Source organism: Zootermopsis nevadensis, unplaced genomic scaffold (assembly GCF_977971745.1).
Source record: "Zootermopsis nevadensis isolate Lab colony 2312 unplaced genomic scaffold, Znev_1.0 Znev_ptg000013l, whole genome shotgun sequence".
Taxonomy (NCBI): Eukaryota; Metazoa; Arthropoda; class Insecta; order Blattodea; family Termopsidae; genus Zootermopsis; species Zootermopsis nevadensis.
In genome coordinates, this window is record NW_028259145.1 from 14,021,865 (window position 1) to 14,043,760 (window position 21,896).

At 40.0% G+C, this 21,896-nt stretch overlaps 2 protein-coding genes across 5 annotated transcripts in view; one reads left to right on the forward strand and one right to left on the reverse strand.

Moving 5' to 3' along the window:
- The window catches only part of LOC110836891 (ATP-binding cassette sub-family C member 4), a 50,394-nt gene that overhangs the window by 27,948 nt on the left and 550 nt on the right, over positions 1 to 21,896 (reverse strand). The window contains exon 2 of one of the 4 annotated variants that reach the window (XM_087348690.1): positions 11,039 to 11,181. The gene's annotated coding sequence lies outside the window, so the exon portion shown is untranslated. Of the gene's footprint in view, positions 1 to 2,526; positions 2,546 to 3,552; positions 3,797 to 9,725; positions 9,837 to 11,038; positions 11,182 to 21,896 lie in introns of those variants that run through there. The other 3 variants (XM_087348688.1, XM_087348689.1, XM_087348691.1) reach the window with 3 other exon arrangements.
- LOC110836894 (uncharacterized) lies at positions 17,211 to 21,813 on the forward strand. The gene is made up of 4 exons (XM_022078603.2): positions 17,211 to 17,424; positions 18,529 to 18,650; positions 19,514 to 19,652; positions 20,367 to 21,813. The coding sequence occupies exons 1-4, from the start codon at positions 17,280 to 17,282 to the stop codon at positions 20,504 to 20,506; spliced, it is 546 nt and encodes a 181-aa protein (XP_021934295.1). The 5' UTR covers positions 17,211 to 17,279; the 3' UTR covers positions 20,507 to 21,813.

Consider the following 21,896-nt stretch of genomic DNA (forward strand, 5'->3'; position numbering starts at 1 on the left):
TATCAGATATGTCTTCCCATTTCATCGGTCTTTCAAATAAACGCTTACCAATAGGATTCGCCCCTTTGTAAACATTTGGAAACGCATAATTTCTTTATTATTATTATTATTTATTTGACTGCAAATGGGGTTTTACTCGGTGGCAGTGGTCCTACAATAAGACACAACAAAACAATGACACAGAACAAAACAATAAGACACAAAAAACAATAAGACACAAAAGAACATAAGACACAACAAAAACAATAAGAAACAACAGAACAATGAGACACAACAAAAACAATAAGAAACAACAGAACAATGAGACACAACAAAACAGTAAGACAAAAAACATACGACACAACAAAAACAATAAGACACAACAAAACAATGAGACACAACAAAACAACACACCACACTCAAAATAAAACAACTCATAAGATTACAAAGCCATATAACCTAAAGTACATAACTTAAAAATTAATACCAACTAGACATAAGACAGTAACAGTAATGAATTACATACGTCATGGACTGATGCACTCACATTTCATCAGGACCTTCTCTACACTTCACTACACTTATGAAGCCTTCCCATCCTCACCCCACTTTACCCCCTTCACTGCACCCACCCATGTATTCCCTTCACTTCACCTCATTTATCACTTTTCTAACCTTCTTCCTAAAAGTACTTGGTTTACAGGAGAGAGTCCCTAAAACCTCAGCAGGTAGCTGGTTCCAGAGTTGGATGGTCCTATTTACAAAGGAATATTTTCTGATATCTGTTCTTTGCTTTCTGTTCCTAATTTTCCGAATATGATCGACCCTGCTTAGATAGCATGGCCTTTGCAATCTGTCACCTATAGCCTTCCATGCCCGTTCTGCCGTGTACGCTTTGAAGAGAGCACATATACGTGCTATCTTTCTACGCTGTGCCAGGGTTTCCCAGTTCGAATCGCTCCTATGATATGCAAATTTACATGCTTTCTTTTGCACCCGTTCTAACGCATTTATCTGCCCCTCCCTGTAAGGATCCCAGCACGCCGCCCCATATTCCAGAATCGGACGCACTAGTGATGTGTAGGCTAGACTTTTAGTGTTACTATTCCCCTTTTTGAGAACGCGCATTGTAAAATGAAGTGCCTTCCAGGCTTTCTTTACCGTATAATTTACTTGATCAGCCCAGCTTAAATCGCTGCTTAAGAGTATTCCCAAGTATTTACAACTGCTCACTTCCGGAATTAGTTGGTCCCGTAACAAATAGTTTAGTGGTTCCTTCACCCGACTTCTCGTGAAACTAACTGCTTTACTTTTACTTGGGTTAATTTTCATAACATTTTCAACCGCCCATTCCCCCAGACTGTTTAGATCCATCTGCATCCTTTCTATATCTTTACTATTTATAATTTTCCTATATATTATACATTTCGTTTTCAACTTGGCATATTTTTACCTCCATGCCAAACGTTTAAGCTGGAAGACTACCCCTTGTAGGCTGTCCGCGGCTGTTTGCTCAGAAAATTGTAAATTTTCGAAACTACATTCCAAGGTTGGCTTGTGTTTCCTCCACCCGTAACCAAAAGGGCGCTTCGCGCTCTGTTCGCATGGCACGCGATTATCACATAAATCTGTCCCATGCCTCTGAGAAATGAGACAAATGACAGCAATGTACACGTTTGTGCCAAGTCAAGCAATAATTGGTCACAATTTTACACTACAGCCACGATAGCGTATCATCCGGAAAGTGATATGAATTATCTTGAATACTTCATCAGGGCCTGTCAACTCACCAGGGTCACAGCTTCGTAAAAGCGTAATAACATTAAGTGTCTTGTCACGAATCACAGTTTTTATTAAAGGGCGGGCACAATTTGAATTCTTTTCTAGTCTGTTTTTAATTACCGTAAAGGAGATTTTCTGTGGGAAATGGATATTAGCAGACCTTCATAAAACGTGGGAAATGAATGTCTTTGTTTGTGCCTATGCACACGCGGAGACAGTGAAGCATCTTGTAATCTCGTACGTCCTTCACTGCAAGTAAGTATTATATAAATGCCTCTTTCTTACGCGCCGTTGTAGCGCAAACTAAATTATTTTTGTAACGATGTTCAACATGCCAATCCCTGAAATGTTTACTTTCATTATCAATGATCCGCACATGTAGTTTCAAAATAAAACCGAATCACACATTCCATAACTAATTCCACAGAATAGAGTACTTCTTGAGTAGCCAGCAGTCTCTCAGCTAGTCACAACATTCCAGGCATTTTAACGAAACCAAAAGTTGACTTCCGAGATCGCCATTAAATCCTGACCTGAGCCAGTTGCATCTAGTCCACAAGTTTTTCCTTCAAGAATGGTTTTAGTATTCTTCCATCGACGCGTATGAAGCCCAAATGATTTTTTCCTTCTGATTTGTATGAATTTTTCGACTCTCCCATGCTTACTACATTCTCCGTTCGTCTCATACGTATTTATTTCATAAAATCAATTTAAATATAGATTCATATATCTATAAGAGGAATTGTACCTAAGCCATACACTTACGATATTAAATTGTGCTCTCCATGGTAATACATTAAATGCATGTTGATGTTACGAATTCTATAACAATCATGCAGTTAACATGTACTTTCATTGTCGAAACATTTAACAACAAAAACAGACCAGCACAACACAGCCTCTTCTCTATTGAAAAATTCAGTAACATAGCACAATGAAATTTATGTCTGCTATACCGAAGTTTTTTCTTCTTCAAAAATCAAACACCCTTCTCCATCGGTTGTAGGGTAAAAATAAATGCGATTTTATAGTATAGCATACAGGCATAACGTCCATACCAAATCTCATCCAAATCCATCCAGCAGTAGAATCAAACGGACCGACAGACAGATGGAAATACAGACCTAAAACCGTTACATTACGTCACTGTTGAATAAATAAATTTTCCACATGAGTTACTTAATTCAGTCATTCTGTGTCTTCTAATGCACAAAATTGTAAAACATCTTAGGTTTTCGAGGACCGAAACCCATCTGTCCCACAGTGTACAGTTCAAACACGCAACTGTGTTTTTCTACAGAACCTAACAATTTAATCAACGCCTTTATTTGTCAGAACTATTATAAACGGTTCTGGGTGCTGTAACACAGCGGCTGCTGGCGGACCACCGGTTGAAAATCACTGGGTTACTATACAAAATCTTAAAACAATTATCCTGTCACCAACATCTGACACTATAAGACGCACACAAATTTTGAAACAAACTTTTTTCCTACGTTTTATTTCCCTATTTATTTTTTACTACCTTTTAGATTTAAGCCGTAATAAATACGCACTGGTAATATTGGAAGTTTTCACGGCGGAGAGTCTGAAGTTGGCTGTCTTCTGGGTTGTTGCGCCCTGTAATTTGATAGAAGTTTACCTTAACAACCCAGAAGACAGCCATCTTCAATACGAAACTGGATGACTATATATCACTTTTCTTAAAAAAACACCATAAATTTGTTTGCAAGTGGATATATGCAGAGGCTAACACAACACACGCATGAACACATCGGTCAAACTACTCACAGCAAATCTGCCACCAGCCTGACGTGTTGCGCCGAACGGTTTGAGCGAGAGATTTCTCTGTAGGAGGCCGTGGACTCGCGGGGAGACTCAAGCGTGGGGATAACTTATGATTATTCAGCTTTGACTTTGAGACCTGCCTAGTGTGAATCGCACTGTAATGCTGAGTCGTACGACTGGCCCAGGAAATTGCCAAAGACACTTCAATACCTGAACGCCCTTGACGTCCGTCAGTCAAAATAGACCCTATCAGCTCGATCAAGGTCAATGATATACCAGAAAAAGCAAAACTGGAAACGAGGCAGCACTGCGTTACGTCATGGCTGCTGTGTAAAGTTGGTACTCCTGTTTCGTAATCCGGTGGTTTCAGGTTCGAATCTGTGCCCGGAGGCTATCTATCCTGACCGGTGTTCGAGGTTTTGTTGCCCCTCCATAATAAAATACGACAGAACCATGACATAAATCACGACCGCTTCTTCCCACAGCCTTTTCAAATTACAATTGACACATCTTCCGCCCACTCGAAGCCACAAAACCCGGGGAGCTGAAAGACGTCGTTAAATAGCCCAAGAATCAACCATTCGTTTAATTGATTTCTTATTCGGTGCTGCATCGCCTGCGCAAGTTATGTAGCGTTGAAGAAATATGGCAGAATGCGTAAGATGGATAAATGTGGGTGGCATGGATGTTATGTACTGTAATACAGAATCCCACGAAACGATTGGAAGGACTGAGGACAACTACGAACACCTCAGACAGGATTGTCGGTCCCTAACCGGAATTCGAACGGCCACTTCCTGAATACATGTCAGTTGCATTATCCCTGCTCTGTAAAGTTTATTAAAGCTCAGAGATTCTAAGAAGCCCGCCACGGGTACATTGACGGAAGAAGCTATCATGGCCTATACCAGTTCGTATTTAGAAACTTGTGGCTTCTCGTTTCTTTCGAAATCAGCATCGCCGAAAGTTGTGTCGTGTGACAGTAAGTGGACTTTCAGCACAGGACAAAAGAAAAATCCTTTATACCACACTATTTGCCTTCACTCTACTTCCGAGTTTCTAATACGGCCTACGAAACTGAAGAGGTTTGCCAGCATTTTGTCTTGCGCTTTATGCGTGCACTTTCAACTTTTATCATCCTTTTCCAGTCAACGTTTAGGCAAGAAACCTGAAGGAAAGAAACCACTTGGGAAACATAATAATAGATGGGACGTTTTTATTAAAATTGATCTTAAATAAATTGTAGACGTCATTCAAGTGGCTTAGAAGAGAAACTACTGGAGGGCTGAAGAACACGGTCATTAAATTTCGAGTTCCGTAAAAGTCGGGGGAGTTCTTGACTAGTTGAACGACTATCAGCTCCTCAAGAATAATTCTTCTCCATAGTGATAGTTGTGTAATAATGAGATCTGAGTCTTTTTAGACAAAATCCATCCGTATAACTGATAATTAAGAGCAGTGACGCTCTCGGGGGGGGGGGGGGGGGGGAAGGTGAGGACAATCCCCCAAACTTCTAGTAATGTAAAATATGTCATTTCATTAAATGAGGCGTTTTATTAGTTGAAGCTCATACCCAAAGATGAAAGAACCTATAAAGTAGTTGAAGATTTGAAATATTGAATGCTGGCCTACAGAATATCATAAATCAGAAAAAATGTGGCGTTACATCTCAGTTTACCTAAAACGAGAGAAAATGAACAGGAGACAAACTCCACAAAACCTAATATTCAGATTAATGTTTGCTCCAAAGAGGTGACAGAGATAGCAGACCTCTTAATGTTTTGAAGTAACTTCAGACAATGACAGCAATTTTCATTCTTCGCTGTGCTATGGTCTTATTCAGGCACTCGTATGTCCGGAAATGCTCTGTCTCTCACCAAAAGTGTACAATGAAAATAAAGCATCCTGTAACTCAACAGTAGAACTTGCAGCCATGGGGAATTATCAGTTTCTCGGTAGGCCTATTAACTCTTTAAACAACGGATGGATATTAATGAGTGGAAAATTTTAGTACGGTGTTCGGAATATTTATTAAGATAAAATTACGAGTGATTATTACAATTTGAACTTTCAACGACTGTTACGAATCGAGGTTTGGCGGAAACTTTTCCTAGAATTCCTTGAGAGATAAGACATAAAAGAAATTAAATTCCTGTGGCCCTTCGGCGTTATGTGGGGAGCTTAATTTGGCACTCAAATTTGCTGCTAGAAAAAGCATCCATCCACCCACCTGCAGCTATCGCCCGCTCCGTGACCTGTTATCTGAATTTAGTCATCAGACAGGATTCTTCAGTTGTTCGCATGTGAAACTGGATGGAAATGAGTTGTCATTTTCAACGTTATGTCGAATTAATAGACATTTAAAGAATACTATGGGAGAAGATCATTTATGTGAATTATGTAAACAGAAAAGCAGAAGTCAACATTAAAGATAATGAAGTGAAAAATTAACTAACATTAAAAACACGGATTTTAGATTAAAATAATAAGCCTGCTTGTATTGATTAAACTAATATTTGTAAATCTCGTCTCATTAGACGACTATAATTACGTTAAATAAACTAACATGGAAGTAACCGCTGAATGAATTCGCAGTTTGAACCCAGAAAGATAATGGCTTTATAATTTGTTTATAACGGCTTCTCAAGGACTCTACTCCATAGGATTAGTTAGTTGTAAATTAAAATAATTTAAGTATGTTTCATTGAACTCTATTCGTAAAATACAATGACGGATTACTATTTACTGACATGTCACTTTGCTGCCATTATGGGTGTCTCATTCTTGTGAAAATGTGAGGCATAGAAAATCAAAGGATGTTGAATTAAGCATGTTCTGCAAATGATCCCCTTGTTTTTAAAGGACAAAAGATGCATACAGATAGCAGGTTCAAAAGGACAACTGTTTGAATGTTTTGTTATAGGCCTTTCTATTACAACGAAATCACAGTTTCTTCAGTTGGCTTTGCCTAACTGTTTCGTCGAAGGATATAAACATCTTTCAGAGCACGTGACTAATATTTCTGAGTGAGATTCCCCGTTTATTGTACGGAAAGAATTATGGAGGAATACAGTTCTTGTTTTGCTGAGAAGCAAAGGCTTCTATCACCCGTGCCAATTAGTTAAGAATCGGCGTTAGCTATCCTTCGTATCGTATCTTGTTATCCTCATTTTGACCATGCGCATTCAGAACATCTTATCCAGGACCCCTCAGCTGACACCAACAAGCTCTACACCACCAGTTAACTGTTGATCTGATTCTGATATGACGATAATGGTCGTCTAATTTCTATCGACATTGCCTCCATCTTTAGCGCTGAAGATGAGATCAGTATGTTTCTCCGAAACGGTTATAACGGGCCAGTCCGCTCATCCATTCTAGAGTCCAATTCGCAGGTCTGACCCCGCGAATGACCGACGAATAAAGCGAACCACAAGTGTGCGTACATTAGCCACATCTTGTGTTAGCTGCGAAGGTCTTTTGCTGTTGCTATACGAAAGCATCTGCTACTGTTAAGTTTCAATTTCTAACTGGTTATTAGTGCGCATTCCACACTCCATGACGACGCCAGAGTTACCAATAAGTTATGCAATGATCATCTCGACACGTGTGTGTTGTTAAAGACGGTGAAGAAGTGCTGCCATTATTCTCATTATATCGCCACTGTTAGCAGAAGTTAGAAACTACAAGGTCCTCCACATATAACCCCGTGAAAGACTCACGTCCCACACGTAACCCCCTTAACCCATGCAGCCACTGGACAAGCACCAGCCAACAAATCATCAACTTTCGACATCACGACCCTACATAAACGCACCAGCGTGCCGACGATACAGTGAGGAGATGGCGCCTGTAAGTCAAGGACCGTCACACGGTGGTTCTACCCACAAGGCCACACGGCGTTACAACCCCGAAGACCACCATCGACATCTACAACGTCGTGTGAACCTCAAATTTCATATTATTCCAAATTGTATGAAACAGCTCTTCCCCAGGTGACGATTAGCCTACCAGTCCCCTTTCACGTAGAAAACCTGATTCAGTTCCAACCTTCTGTACTCCCACGAAGTCTAATATTTCGCTAACTCTCTTGCTACTGACTCACTTAAACCTGCCTCATCGACACTCTTGAGCGGAAACCCGAGCTTGCGTCCAGGATAGCCCTGTGGGATTTGTGGTGGACAGAATGGTTCTTTCCGAGTCCTTTGGTATTTTCTTGTCAGTATCATTCCACCGCTGCTTCATATTCAACCGTAAACCATCTGATGGACGGGAAAAGGGCTCATTAGAGACCCAGTTCCACAGAGATAGTCTCACCCCATTGCAGCAATACCAAGAGACACCCATGACGTTCGATGTAAAAATCTCATCCCCATTTTCTGTTGCTTACGCCACGGTAAATAATCCGTCCAAGTTTGAGGCCCTGTATTATAATTTTAAGCACTCGAACATTTTACGGTAATGGGTTGTAGTCCGCCGTTCTAACTCCATGCTGGATTAACACAAGTTATCAGCTACCTTCCTTATCTGAACATCTTCCGCTTTCTGAGAACGCGCCATGCCGAAGTGAAAAGTGACCTAGATAGCACGGAAATAGAAGAAAAACATTTGGCATTGTTCTACCACATCAAAAGTTCACACTGATTTCGGCACTTTGCACTTCGCAGCTACACGCCATGTAAATCTTTTTTTTTGGGGGGGGGGGGGAGGAGTGGTGGTTTAGCTCCCACTCATAGGCGTGCACATTTCCTTGGATATGATTATCAGATTAATAGTAATAACCCGAGTATTTCTGTATTATTCATTTCAACAAAGTGTATTCATTAAACAATTAAAATGACTCGACCGTTTGTTATCACACTGCAACAGTTAGCGCACTTACATAAAAGACTCTAATTAAATTACACGGTGATAAAGATAATGCTCTCCATATTAGCTTATGAACTATTTAAAACAGTGACTTACGTAACGAGAGATAGGATTAGCAGTTTCTCTTTGTTTGACTAAAGCTCATCAAGGACAAAGCTTTAGTTCCAGTTTAACGAGCAATAAAAAAAACATATTCTTTACAGCCTTCGCAAATCGTTACACAACCACTCCTTCGACTTGCTGACTGTGCTTAAAAAACTATTTCAGCTAGTTATCCAAATTTTTCATTTAGACAAGCTATCAACATGTTTACTAATTTTGTAAGCAACAGCAAACATTTCCACATATTATGTCTTATTTGCACGAAGTACATAAAATAAACTCATTATGCAGATGCTGTGTTTTTACATCACATGAATCTTGGATTTGACCACTCTTATTGCAAACAAAAATGGTACATGATAAAAATTAATATATCTATTACGTTCTTTAACTTTCACTTGAATAATTTTTTATAATAAATACTTAATGAAATAAAAGCAAATAACAGCCTTCATTAGTCTATTTATAACTACGTCCGTCAACAATAGACCTAAACATGCCTACTGACTTGGAACAAAATGACAAGAGTAAGAATAATATGCAAAGACGGATTGCATCTGCAGTCGATGAACACAGGGCAATACAACACTTTATTTCTTAGTCGAGGTTTTTGTTTTTACACTTCATTTATTACGACATTCGGTGGGAGTTCTTGGACGAGTGATCAGCCCCTCGCAAGGCGTCTCTACCTGTACACAGGACCGCACAAAACAGAAAGACACGGACAAACACCAACGCCTTGAGTGGGATTCGAACCCACGGTCCCAGCGTCCACGCCTCAGACCGCGCAGGGCGGCCACTGTGACCGGCACAACACAACACAACACATGAGTTCAAATTCGTAGCGTACTCCAACCTTGTCTTTGTGCTTCCTACTGATCAAGTCGCCAACCTTTACAAGATTATCTTTCAGAACAGAAGGGCAGTTATTTCCACACTGCAGATGCCGGCATCTATTCATCCGTACTCCAGTCAGGTGTGTGCTGCAGGGGGCCCGGACAGTCAAGCGAACCCCTTGTTAACTTCTGACTAATTTCCCGAGCTCCTTGTTATCTTCAAGAAAATAACATCAGTATGAGTCATTATTTTGCTTGAACACGCAGATTGCTAATGCAGTCCCCCTGTTAACAAATTGGCAGCACACCCCTGGCTTTAGCGTACCTGAATATCGCAAGCTTTGTTGTCGTCAAATCTTGCACAAATACCTTCTTCTAGTTTCCTCCGCTGGTTTTTAGACGACCGCAACCGGGTCTCAAGTGCGCAAAGCCATCTGTGTCTGCCGCTGCTCGTCGCCTTCCAATGCAAAGTGAAGATCACCACGCGCCACGGGGCGAAGTAATAGGAAAGATGTATGACGTCAAAGCGGGATCATGGGGGGGGGGGGCAACAGGAGTATATTCATAAAACTTTCACAATTCATAAGCTGTTTCATTTTTTTTTTTTCAGTAAACTAGTTTATCTTACGAAGAACGCTGGTGAAAAAAGGACGATTCGCTGGTCGTGGATAAATGTTTGCATTGTTAATCTTCGTGTACAGAGGTCTGTATACGTTGATGACGCAATTAGATAAAAATCCAGCAGACTGTAGATTGTAAGAACTCTAACCAATCGCTTGGCACACTTGCTAATGTCAACATACTTCATTCAATTGGTAAAGTCTCGAATGAATGTCAAACAAAACGTGGTCAGACTTTCATGAGTTACATAAATATAATTCTTGTTCAAGCGTTTCTAGAATTTACTGAATATATAAGTTTTGTTGCACACCATGAAAGCCCTATACTAAATGTAGCTCATTTAAACAGTTCCATCTGTTTTATTTATATTGAAACCTCAAGCCTATTTCAAAATAAATCAGGATCATCTGAGCGTTAAGCTGGAAATATAGTTAAATAGTATTAAAAATTACATTATATATATATTATATTATATAATTTTTAATACTATTTAAATAAATCACAATATGACGCACCTACAATATCATATACAATATCTTGGAAATATAGTTCATGGAATTTTCCTGCAGTCTTTAAAAAATTGGACTCAATATTTGTATTGATGTATTAGTACATCCGTAAACAGGTGCTGTACTACATGAGATTTCATATTCTCACGGCGGCTAATTGAAGATGGGTTCTTCTTCTTCTGGGCTGCTACGCCCTGTATTCTGATAAAAGCCCCCATCATTAGAGGCAGGTGGAGGCAGCAAGCACATCAGTAATTTTCTACCACACTGCAGGGCACAGTAGCCCAGAAGAAAAAGCCATCCTCAACGTTGTAATAGTTCTTGCATTTACTTGGTTAAACCATCATTCACGCATTTAATTTAAAAGTTAAAACAATGAAAATGACAATGACAGTGCTTGGCAGTGGCGGCCTCACACCTGTGTTTGTATGTATACTTATATTGTTGCCGTAGTCTGCGTTGTACACGTACTTCTGTCAGAGACCTGTTCTGAGACCAACAACAATGCAAAGAAAATAAAGAACAAGCATTCTGTAGAAGTATCGAGCTTACCTGCCGTCTTCAGGTGGTCTGTAGTTTTCACAGGCAAATATCAGGATACTGAGTAAGCATATGTCCGCCTCCTTCCGATTCCTTACATTATCTTCAGCCACGATCATCTTTAAATCCCTGTCGTCGTTAGACGATGTGTCTATCTGCAACAGAAACGTTGGAAAACAAACATAAATCAATACACAACCATTTATATCCTAAGCGGTACACTGCAAGGAAAGAACAAGGATAATTTTGATTTAACATCTCTTCGGCGATATTCCTACGGCACATAGTGAAATAATTTGTGAGACTCCCGCTTGGGTCGCTGTTGACAGACTCATAACAGTTGAAGCGCCGCCATGGTTAAATATTGAAACTAACCAAAGATGTTGACAATTGCGGGGATTGAATGGGACACAACTTCTGGACCACGTTGACGGTGGTAATTTATTGGGTGAAAATATATGCTAGAAATAAAGTCGGTATAGAAGTAAACGCTCATAAAACGTAATTTTCATGTCTCATCACCAGACTATAGGACAAAATCGTTTACCTAAATGGAAAGCACTTAATAATCCTTTGAAAATGTGGAAAAAATAAATAAATAATTTGGGAATGAAGAAATTCAGAGCAGACTAAATATCGGGAATGACTGATACCACGCAATTCAAAATCTGCTGTCTTCCCATTTCCTATTGAAATCGTAAAAATGAAAGTATAATTTTGCCCTTTTTATATGAGCGTGAAACCTGGTCTCTCATACAAGGGAAGAACGCAGGTTTACGATGCTTGAGAATAGCGTACTTAGAATATTTGAACATAAGAGAGATGAAGTGACAGAAGGCTGGAGGAAACCATGGAGGAGATGACAATGGCATACGAAATTTGTTGGAAAACCTGAAGGGAAAAGACATCTCGGAATATCTACGCGTAGCTGGGATAATATTAAACTGATCTTAGGAAAATCGGGTTTGTATGTGTGAAATGAAATTTACCTGTCTCAGGACAAGAACCAATGTCGAGGGCTTGTCAAGTCGGCAATAAACTTTTTGGTTGCATAAAATGTCGGGAATTTCTTGAATAGATGACTCTCTCGATCAGGTATCCAACACCCTGTCGCATGATATCCATTTCCTCGCCTTCGCTTATGTCTCTTCAGGACGGAATGTATCGAGACATCGCGACAGGGTACCAGCATTGTGCTGTACGCAAGATTGGGTTAAGTGAATCGCCCTGATGACGGAGGCAGTACGACCTCTGAAACGTTGGAAAACATCGACCAGACTACACAGCGCAACAACCCAGAAGACAGAAATCTTCATACTCACCGCTGTGAAAACCTCAAATCTTACATTAGGTTAGTTTCGATTACGTTTGGTTGGACTGCGTTGGGTTATGTAAGGTCAATTTTAGTTGGGTCATCTGAGTTGCGTACGGTTAGGTTATGTTGGTTCTGGTTGCGTTATAGTCGAAGAGTTGGGCTTGTTTGGGCTACAATGCGGAAAAGTAATGTTGAAAGTCAACTGTCTCGCGACACTCGAACCAGTAACAGTTTTGGGGCTTGTGACCTTTGATCTTGTAATCTCCCGGCAGAATCAAACAATTTACGTCTTCACGTCATTCTTCTATCGTACTTAGTTTCCGAGTTATACAAAACATCTTCAGCATGACTTGAGCTCAGAATAGTTCTTTAGGGTTTCGACCTTCGTTCCTCTAATCTCTTCGCTTAAAAAAATTTGGTCTTGACGTCGTTCTTCTATCGTGCTTAGATTCCGAGCTGCAAGTCCACAAATCACCACCAGAACTCGAACCGAGGATCGTTTCTCCGGGTCAAGATCGTTATTCACGTAATCTCGCCGAAACAAACAGCTTTGGTCTTTAAAGCCGTTTTTTATTGTGGGAAGCCCACCGAAGGGATGACATTCCTTAAATAATAGGCACATTACATCTGAGCAAACGCTAACACGCACAATAAAAACACGCGTAAGTTGATGAACACAGGACTCACAGAACCTGCTTACGTATATACGGGAGTCAGCAGCAGGCTTGTGTTTCAGGGGGCCCGGTGGGGCTAGCGCGAGCTAATTATCTGAGCCCTATGTTACCGGCACATAAGAAATCAGATGACATAGGCGATGCACTAGTATGCACATACATCCATATATCGATACATCTTGCCGATTTAAGTGCGTATTTCTTGTCCATATAATTAGTAACCATCATACAAGCTACTTCCAAATGCCGAATGTGGTTGGGACCCGCGTTTGTTCGGAACATTATACTGACCAAGTGTAGCGAATTCGAATGTAGACTGTATGTACATCATTTCTTTGTTTGATGCAAAGATAGTGCATGGATTTTTGTTGGTACGAGCCCGTTCTTAATGAATTGGCAGCAAACCCCTAAGAATGAGGAACTGGATAGAAGAAACTCCTGTTATTGTCATTTCCGCAGCAACTTCGAAGTGCACGTGGAATGTATTTCCTCCCGGACATAAAACAAGACGTCATTTCATACGAACCTCACACACGCCTCATCCACCAACAGGTTGGTTCCCACACGGAATAACTTCAAGAGGAAAAGATATATAAATTGGGTTGGTCACGAATTGCGCACATCCTTGTGTTTTCCAGTTCAAACGAAAAGAGGATATGTTTTATATCGTGATATGTAATAAGAACCACTCATATTTATTGCGCACGTGATTATCCTAATAGGAAATGGTAAACATGTCCACTTTTCCCCGCATGGGAAATCATCGAACGTCATAACAACCGTGAGACGCATCTCGCTTTACGATGTGATTTCCTGTTTGAAAACCGTCGGTTAAATGGAAATTTTTAAACGAAGATTAATCTGGCATTACTTTAAACAGCAGTTAATAGGGTATAGGCTAATCCACATAGAAATACCTGAGAGAATACAAACACACACACACAAACCTATACTCAAATTAACTAACTGCATGGAGTACACTCCTCTCTGAACAACTAACAATCGCTAAGGCTGAAAAAAGAAGCTCCCCACTTTTCATGGAACTCTAAACTACATTGACTTAACCATAAAAAAGCCCGTCACATATTCATATATAAAGCTAAATGAATCTAGTCCACATCACCCCATTCTATTTAAGATGTATTTTAATAATATCATCTCGCCTATGCCTAGGTCTTGCGAGTAGGCAGTCTTTCTTCCTTTCAGGTTTCCCAACTTAAAACTCTGCATGTATTTCTCATCTGTACAGTGCATCATTAAGTGAATTTCGTGCCAAATTTTAGTTTGCAAGCCAAATGAATGTTCGTAACTTTTATCAGCTTCAGGATAAAATTCTGCAACGCAAATAAAACAGCCTCTTGTTTGTTACGCTCACCATGTCTCTGAAATTAGCACGAGGAAAAACAGGTTCAGAATTTACGACATCGTTCAGCTGTACCAGAGCATCACTTGATTACAAAATTTACCTGTATTCTGGTGAAATGTGATGTAAGACTTCTTTTAAATCCAAGAAACAAGTACTAAGAAATTACTTCCATCCTTCCTGATTGTGGAACAAAGGCGTAAATTATTTTGTTCTGCAAGAATTTTTGAAAAGTCCCCTCGTAACTTAACTACATGCTTATGTTTAAAGATACAAACTCCTACTGTTTTCTCCTGAAACAGTAGACCTATAAACAGAAAAGAACGATTCTGACATAAAATGTAGCATACAAAATTTTACTTTAAAATCCAAATTGACTAATACACCTGAGATGAGTAGGTATATACGTTTCTTTGTCTTATAATTACTTTGCCAAAGCTATATGTTGTAGACCGAACAGATAATTAGGACGTTAGGTGGTTTGAGTATTAAAACTTCGCGAGTGAGAAAAATTACATTTTCTTTCGATATAAAAAATATAAATCTGCTTTGACTCAGTGCTATTATATACGACTCGTCTTAATATTTTCGGCTGTTTCCCAACCATGCCATAAATCCCCTACCGTCGGCGAACACGCCTTGCTGAATGACGCAGAAGTCCGGGTCTTGTGTCCTATCAACATTCGTTAAGTCCGGAAATTCTAAACCACATCCAGGCACATAGGATGTAGGGGGTGGGGTGGGGTGGGGGCGGGACAGCAATGTTTCACGTAAGTTATGAAGCGTTCAGAACCGATTGATTTTTTTGGTACCATCGGGTCGGAGCCGACCCCTGGTGACATTATGATCAAGTTCCCTCTCATAGGGACCTGTTCATATGTTTCCTCGGCAAATGATCCAGAAGTGTTTTGCCATTTCCTTCTTCTGTGTGTATGGAGTAATTGTTGAGATGCCACGGAGAAACCGGGGAAGCCCCGGAGGAAAACTCCGTGATACCTGGACCACGGCCTTGCCCAACACAAGTTATAAATCCGGGCACCACCGGGAATCGAACCCGGGACCCCAGGATTACAAGCCCAGCGTTCTGACCTATAATGATTACAGTTTTTAAAATGGATTTAGATCACAAATACACGTAAATTATTTGTTGGAATGTGCTGTGTATTACGCTTTACGCATAGGACTTCTTTCGATTTTACATGTACCCGAGAGACCAACGAAAACAGAAACCAATGTCTTGAAGATTTTGGCAGTTTGTGACTCTGTCAATTAGCTAGCGAATGAGCCCGATGGGTGCTCTTAAATTTAACTCTAGCGTGAGTGAAGAACACCTGATGGGCCAGCCCATGTATATCTGCTTGCGTTTCTCGCAGGAACTAGGCAACCCTATGACCTGAGGCCATTTATAGAAGATATTATTGCAAAAATTACCTTTGATACCACTATTGCATTTGTTATTCCCTTGATTGCCATGTTGACTTTAACGCCCAAGATTTGGAATATTAGTGTACTCCAAAGAGCACGCCTTTCCAATCTCGTGTATACAACGTCCATTCGCATTAAACTGTTTCCTAGACCTGTTATTACTTCTAAGGACAGAAATATAATAACATTGTTGTGTCTTATGGTTCTGAATATCTAAATAATGTAAATAGGGACAAGTACCGTGAGTAATTTGGCGACTATCCGGATATAATGCCGGTGATACTATGACAAATGCACGTGTTTTAGCGTCTAATGTGACAGAATTATTCCTGAGTTGCCATGTGTCATCACGTTCGCTGGTACGTGATTCTTATACTGAACCCCGATGCATGCAGTCGCATTTCAATCAGATTATGGCGCCGGAACCGAACCTTCAGAATACCAGGCAGGACCAGACGACGCCGAACATGACATCCGGAGTAACACACGACGGTGTAGCCTAATTTTGTTTCATAACTCTAAAGGATTCTAACAATGGTGCGTTACATTCAATATTCCTGTTTTCCTGGATTTGAGACCGCTCGATATTCTGAAGCAAGGCGGCTACGTTTCGGGAGCTAACTCTGCTCCCTTCTTCAGGTGAAAACACCTATTCTGTTCGGTCCCATATAAGGATTAGAATTGTGTTGAAATAATTACTACCACTGAACCAAACGTGCGGTCCTTCTTGAGAAGATGATAGGTGTTCATAGTTAAGAAATTCCCCGCCTTTAATAGAACCCTAGGGATCATTACTATATTCACAACACACTATCACTGGACCTTACCCAGATGAATCCGGTCCTATTCTCACACTCCATTTTGTCTTCTTATACTTCAACAAGTTCATCCTCTGGTCCGCTCCGTTTTCAGAAAAATTTATCTTCCATCCAAGTCTTCCGACTAGAGTTTTGTACACGTCTCGTCTTTCACTTCCGAAAACATGCCGACCAGTTATATGATATTCATCGCCCTGATGACGGAGGCAGTATGACCTCTGAAACGTTGGTAAACATCGACCAGACTACACAGCGCAACAACCCAGAAGACGGAAATCTTCATACTCACCGCTGTGAGAACCTCAAGTCTTATACAGTTATCAGTGCTCTTATTATCATTAGCATATCCATAATAATAACCACGTGCGTTGATATTTCCACGTGACTGGTGTCATAAACCTTCATCCAGATACCGAATCCTGATTATATCGACTGTTCGCAATTATACGTCAATACCACTAAAAAGGAGTTCCCCACGCTGCTACCTGGTAATAATTATTATTTGACTGCGTATTTGCCTTGTGACGTAGTGGCAGGAAATTTGCCAGCGACCACTGGTTGAGTCGTACTTCCCCGTCAGAATGGCCGTGCCCGTCGTACATAAGTGGTCCTGCTCTCAGACAGGCGACATTCTGGCTCTGAAAGCCACTCCGTTAAGATGTTTCCGAGTCTGAAGGATCCCGAACACGCCAACGTTCGCCTCAAGAATGTTGGACGTCAGGTGTACCTGTGCGTGACGCAGGACGACACAGGGAACCCAGTACTGGGCACCAAGACGCTCAACGAAAGCGTTGATCCTGACGGTGAGTACTCTGTTCCATATTCGTTGGGTGTATTTTGTGACCAGGTCGAGTGAGCGGCGAATTTGTCAAGAATGTGCTTTAAACCAAAATTAATACATTAATTACTCATATTTAAATAACGTTTCGCTACATAATGAGGGGCTTCTTGTGTACTCTTCGCCAAATATTACCACCATTATAAAATAAATGAGGATGAGATGGGTGGAGCATGCAGCACGCACAATTCTTATTAGAAAACCTAAACGGAAAGAACAACTCGCGAGTGGGTTGGATACTTAAGTAAGCCAAGACTTAACAAGAAAAACTGCACTTCGATTAAAATAACATCGTTGTATAGTTAAAATTAGTCCCACGCAACTCAAAACCCACCTACTGGCATGCGACGGTCATGTTCTGCGTTGGGACTAATTCATTTCACGGCAATTCGCTAGAGGCTGCGGCGGGATGCTGTCGAAGTGGGTTCTTGTTCAAGTGGGACACCTCTGGTACGCTGATCCTGAGGAGCCTGGGTGGGGCCAAAAAGTTTTTCAGACGGGCGGGTCTTAATTTCTTTGTGGCATTCCATTATCTGCCGTATTTTCATAATTTTGGTGGTGGGAGGTGGGGGAGGGAAGGTCAAATTACAGTTTTCATGCTCCAACCACAATTCATGGTGACCTCTGCCCCTCACATATTTCCGAGTTATTTCATACCACGATCTGAGCACCTTAAGTTGCGAGCTTTCGCTGGTTTCTTTATTTCCTTGATACAAATAGCGCGCTTGTAAAGTTTCCTGCTTCTTTATCCTTTGCATTTCTCTCCGCTACTAAATACTTCCACCATCAGAAAAGTACAGAATGTACAAAATAATTTAAGTATTATCAACGAAGTGACAAGCAAGGAACAGCCATCGTCACGTCGGGAAATCATCGCACACCTGTTTGGAAGGGCTGACGAAAACCAGGAATAAATTGTCAGGACTTCCGTCTCAGACCGGGACTTCCGAAATGCGATGCCCTTTACATTACGAGGCTCTTGATCTGCGAAGGCCGTAACAGAGTGGCAAAGCCACACTGACATGTTCATGTTCCTTGAATTTAAAGGCTTCCTTCTGCTTGCTTTCAGTCGATTTCTCTCTCTACTATTACACAAGTGCTGAAAGTGGAGAAACGAAGATGGTACTTCCAGTACACCAGGCCACCAAAGCCTGTTTGAGTATGACGCCAGACAAGAAATTACAGATATCGGTAAGTTATTTCATGTAATTATCTTTTTCAGTTTCATATCTGAAGCACTTTTGACGGTGTTTCTGGTTGATTTCATTTACCCCATTAAAGTTCAGTGTTAACTATATGCACCACTTGCTTTAACAACAGGTAACTCTTTATTCTACACAAAGAGTGTATTTAAGCGTTTCATATGATTGTCAGGATAAACATCGATTGTTTCCCTAAACAGCATTAACCAATTTAACTTTGTAATGGAGACACCTTGTTCTCTGAGGTATGAAATTAATTTTAAGCACAATTTAAAGGAATTTCGGGCTTCAACCGGTTACAGCTGCTCCATCAGCTACGAGGACAGTTTTCGCTGGTTACACACAACCAATAAAACGATGTTACAAATCATAACAACAACAATAGTAAAGTCTATATTTAATAGTAGTTTAGAGGTACAAACGTGATTTGCAACTGTATGATGTGGCACAATATTCATTTGTGCATTTCACAAAATATTATTGGGATGATGAATCAAGGACGGCGAGATAGACGGGACATCTAGAGCGCATTGGAGAGAAATTAAATGCACAAAATTACGCAGAAGAACCCCTGAAATAAACATCTAGGGGCTTCTTAAGGAAGATAATATTAAGATTTATCTCAAGGAAATAGGATGTGTGTGTGAACTGAATCCAGTGGTGTGTTCTTGAGAATATGATAATGAAACATGGTTACATAAGAGACAATAAATTTTTTGACTGGCTGTGTGACTATCAGCTTGTTAAAAAGGATTTAGTTGTAATATGACATATTTAAAATTTGGGCTGGAGCATTCAGGACTAATCTATTGTAAGATATTAATGGATCTGACTTCTTGGATGTTCATGCAGTCGCTGAAAGACATGGCACTATTGGACACGAATGAGCTCGAGGGTGTACTGGAGGATCCGTTGAGTTTCACAAAGGCAGACAGCAGGTTCTTCTACATCAAAACGTCAGGCAGCAATGTAGCACTTGAAGCTATGAATGGTAAGTTCAGAAAACGTGAAGGTTGGCAAGAGCATGTTCAATTAAATACAATTAGATTCCTCCTTAAAATACCAATAGTTGCTAAGCTAGTCAAAAATTCTCCATCTTTATGGAACACAAAGGTCCATTACTGCGTTCAAAAGGGGTCAACAATGGACACTTTCTTGATCTGGATGAATCCAGTCCAGCACCTTCACAATATTATTTCCTTTAGATACATTTCAATATTGTGTTCCCACACCTATAATGATGAGCTTAAAAATCCGTACTCCTCCCCCGATATTGTCAGGGTGATTAAGCCGAGAAGAATGAGATGGGAGGGACATGTAGCGCGCACGGATGGGACAAGAGGTGTGCACCAGGTATTGGTTGGGAAATCTGAGGGGAAGAGACCGCTGGGGAGACCTAGACGGGAGGATAATCTCAGGCAGGATCTATGGGAGATGGGAGATAGGAGTTGAAGGAGACTGGATTTTGTTGGCCCAAGACAGGGTCCGGTGGAGGGCTTTAGTTAATTCGGTCATGAACCTTTGGGTTCGGTAAGCCATCTAGTTAGTTAGTTCCCATACCTAGGTCTCCAATGTGGCTTCTTTCCTTAAAGTTTATTGAATTATTTTGATTAATGCTGCAGGTAATATGTGCGAGTGATAAATTATCTGAGAATGTTAGATACTCCTTGATTTGTTGTCGCTTTACAAAAATATTTGTTCACAGGTGTGCACTATAACAACTTCCTTTTGGTGAATGAATCCAACACACTGGATATTCAGGAGCACAATAACTCAAACTACCCGGAGGAGGTGCTGTTTTCCGTAGAAGATTTGGACACTATGGGAATGTACATTAACTCCTAACAGAAGAAAACTGTGTTACCATTAGAATTAAATTCTGAAGTGAGATGAATGACTAAGCAAATGGATGACGACACGACCAAATTCGTATAATCAGATTATTCATAGAGAAGTGATTCTAAATGAAAATTTGACAAATTCCCTGTGACTGAAATTCATTGTCTATGTTGTATAAAACCTTGATTAATATTTAAGACTGAGGAATATATAAAGAAAATTATAAGCATTACTCATGAATATCGATAAACATTTATCGTTCGCCTGGATTTTAATTACAGTCTCTTGGAATAATTTTGTATTACACAAAACTTAAATCTATGTACAGTCTCTGTAGAAGTATATTCTTAGTACGTGAAAGCCTACACTCCAACTACTGTTCTGAAGATGGAGGTGACGCATTCTTCTGAAATGCTGATAACTACCTACAAGACTATATGGCATCATGTCCAGATGACCGTAATCCATACATCAAATCTGGAAGATATTTATACATGTGTACTTACATAAGAAAATCATATTTGCATTTAGTCACGAATTTCTCTGCTTTCTGCAGCTCGCTACTGTGTTAACAAAAGCCCTGAACCAGTCGAATCCAGTCTGTACCCTCACATCCTATTTATTTCACATCAACTTTAATATTATCCTCCCATCTATCCATCTTCCAGGTAGTTTGTCCTGTTATGTTGTCTCACTAAAATTCCACATGTATTTCTCAGCTTCCTATGTGTGCTACATGTTCTGCCCATCTTAAACCCCTTATTTGACAACAGACACAATATTAAGTTTTGTATTGTGATATTAACATCTACAGAATACTGTATTCAAATTGTAACTAACCTAATCAATCTCTAATTAAATTAAGTAACAGCACTGCATCAACATCGATGTGAGGAAACAGCACCTAGCTTGTAACTGCACAGTTTTAGATTCTAAACTCACATGCTTCAGAATGGGTAATGGTGCCAAAACACTTCGTTTTATTATGTCCCAGTCTTGGGGCAGGCAGCATGCCTTTCTGTACTATTTCTTCTTAACTAAAGTCCATTTTAATTCATTATCTTTTGTAATGGTAAAGATAAGCATTTGAATTATACACCAATTGGACAAGACATTTAATTATGTAAAATATTTGTGTAAGTATGTAGGGTCTATGTAGAAATATATTTTATGAAATTTACAAGTGATTGTTATTTATTTATATTTCTTTCTGTTTTGTACACAGAAGATATGTACTAAGTGTAACTACATATTTTTCATTGTAATTACGTCCAATGTAACAAATTTGTTCATATAAATTTAATGAAGTAAAATCTTGTATAATTACTTCCAATATCCTTGAAATACCTGTATTTCTTTAATTAACTAACTAATCCACGACATTGTGTGGGTGTAC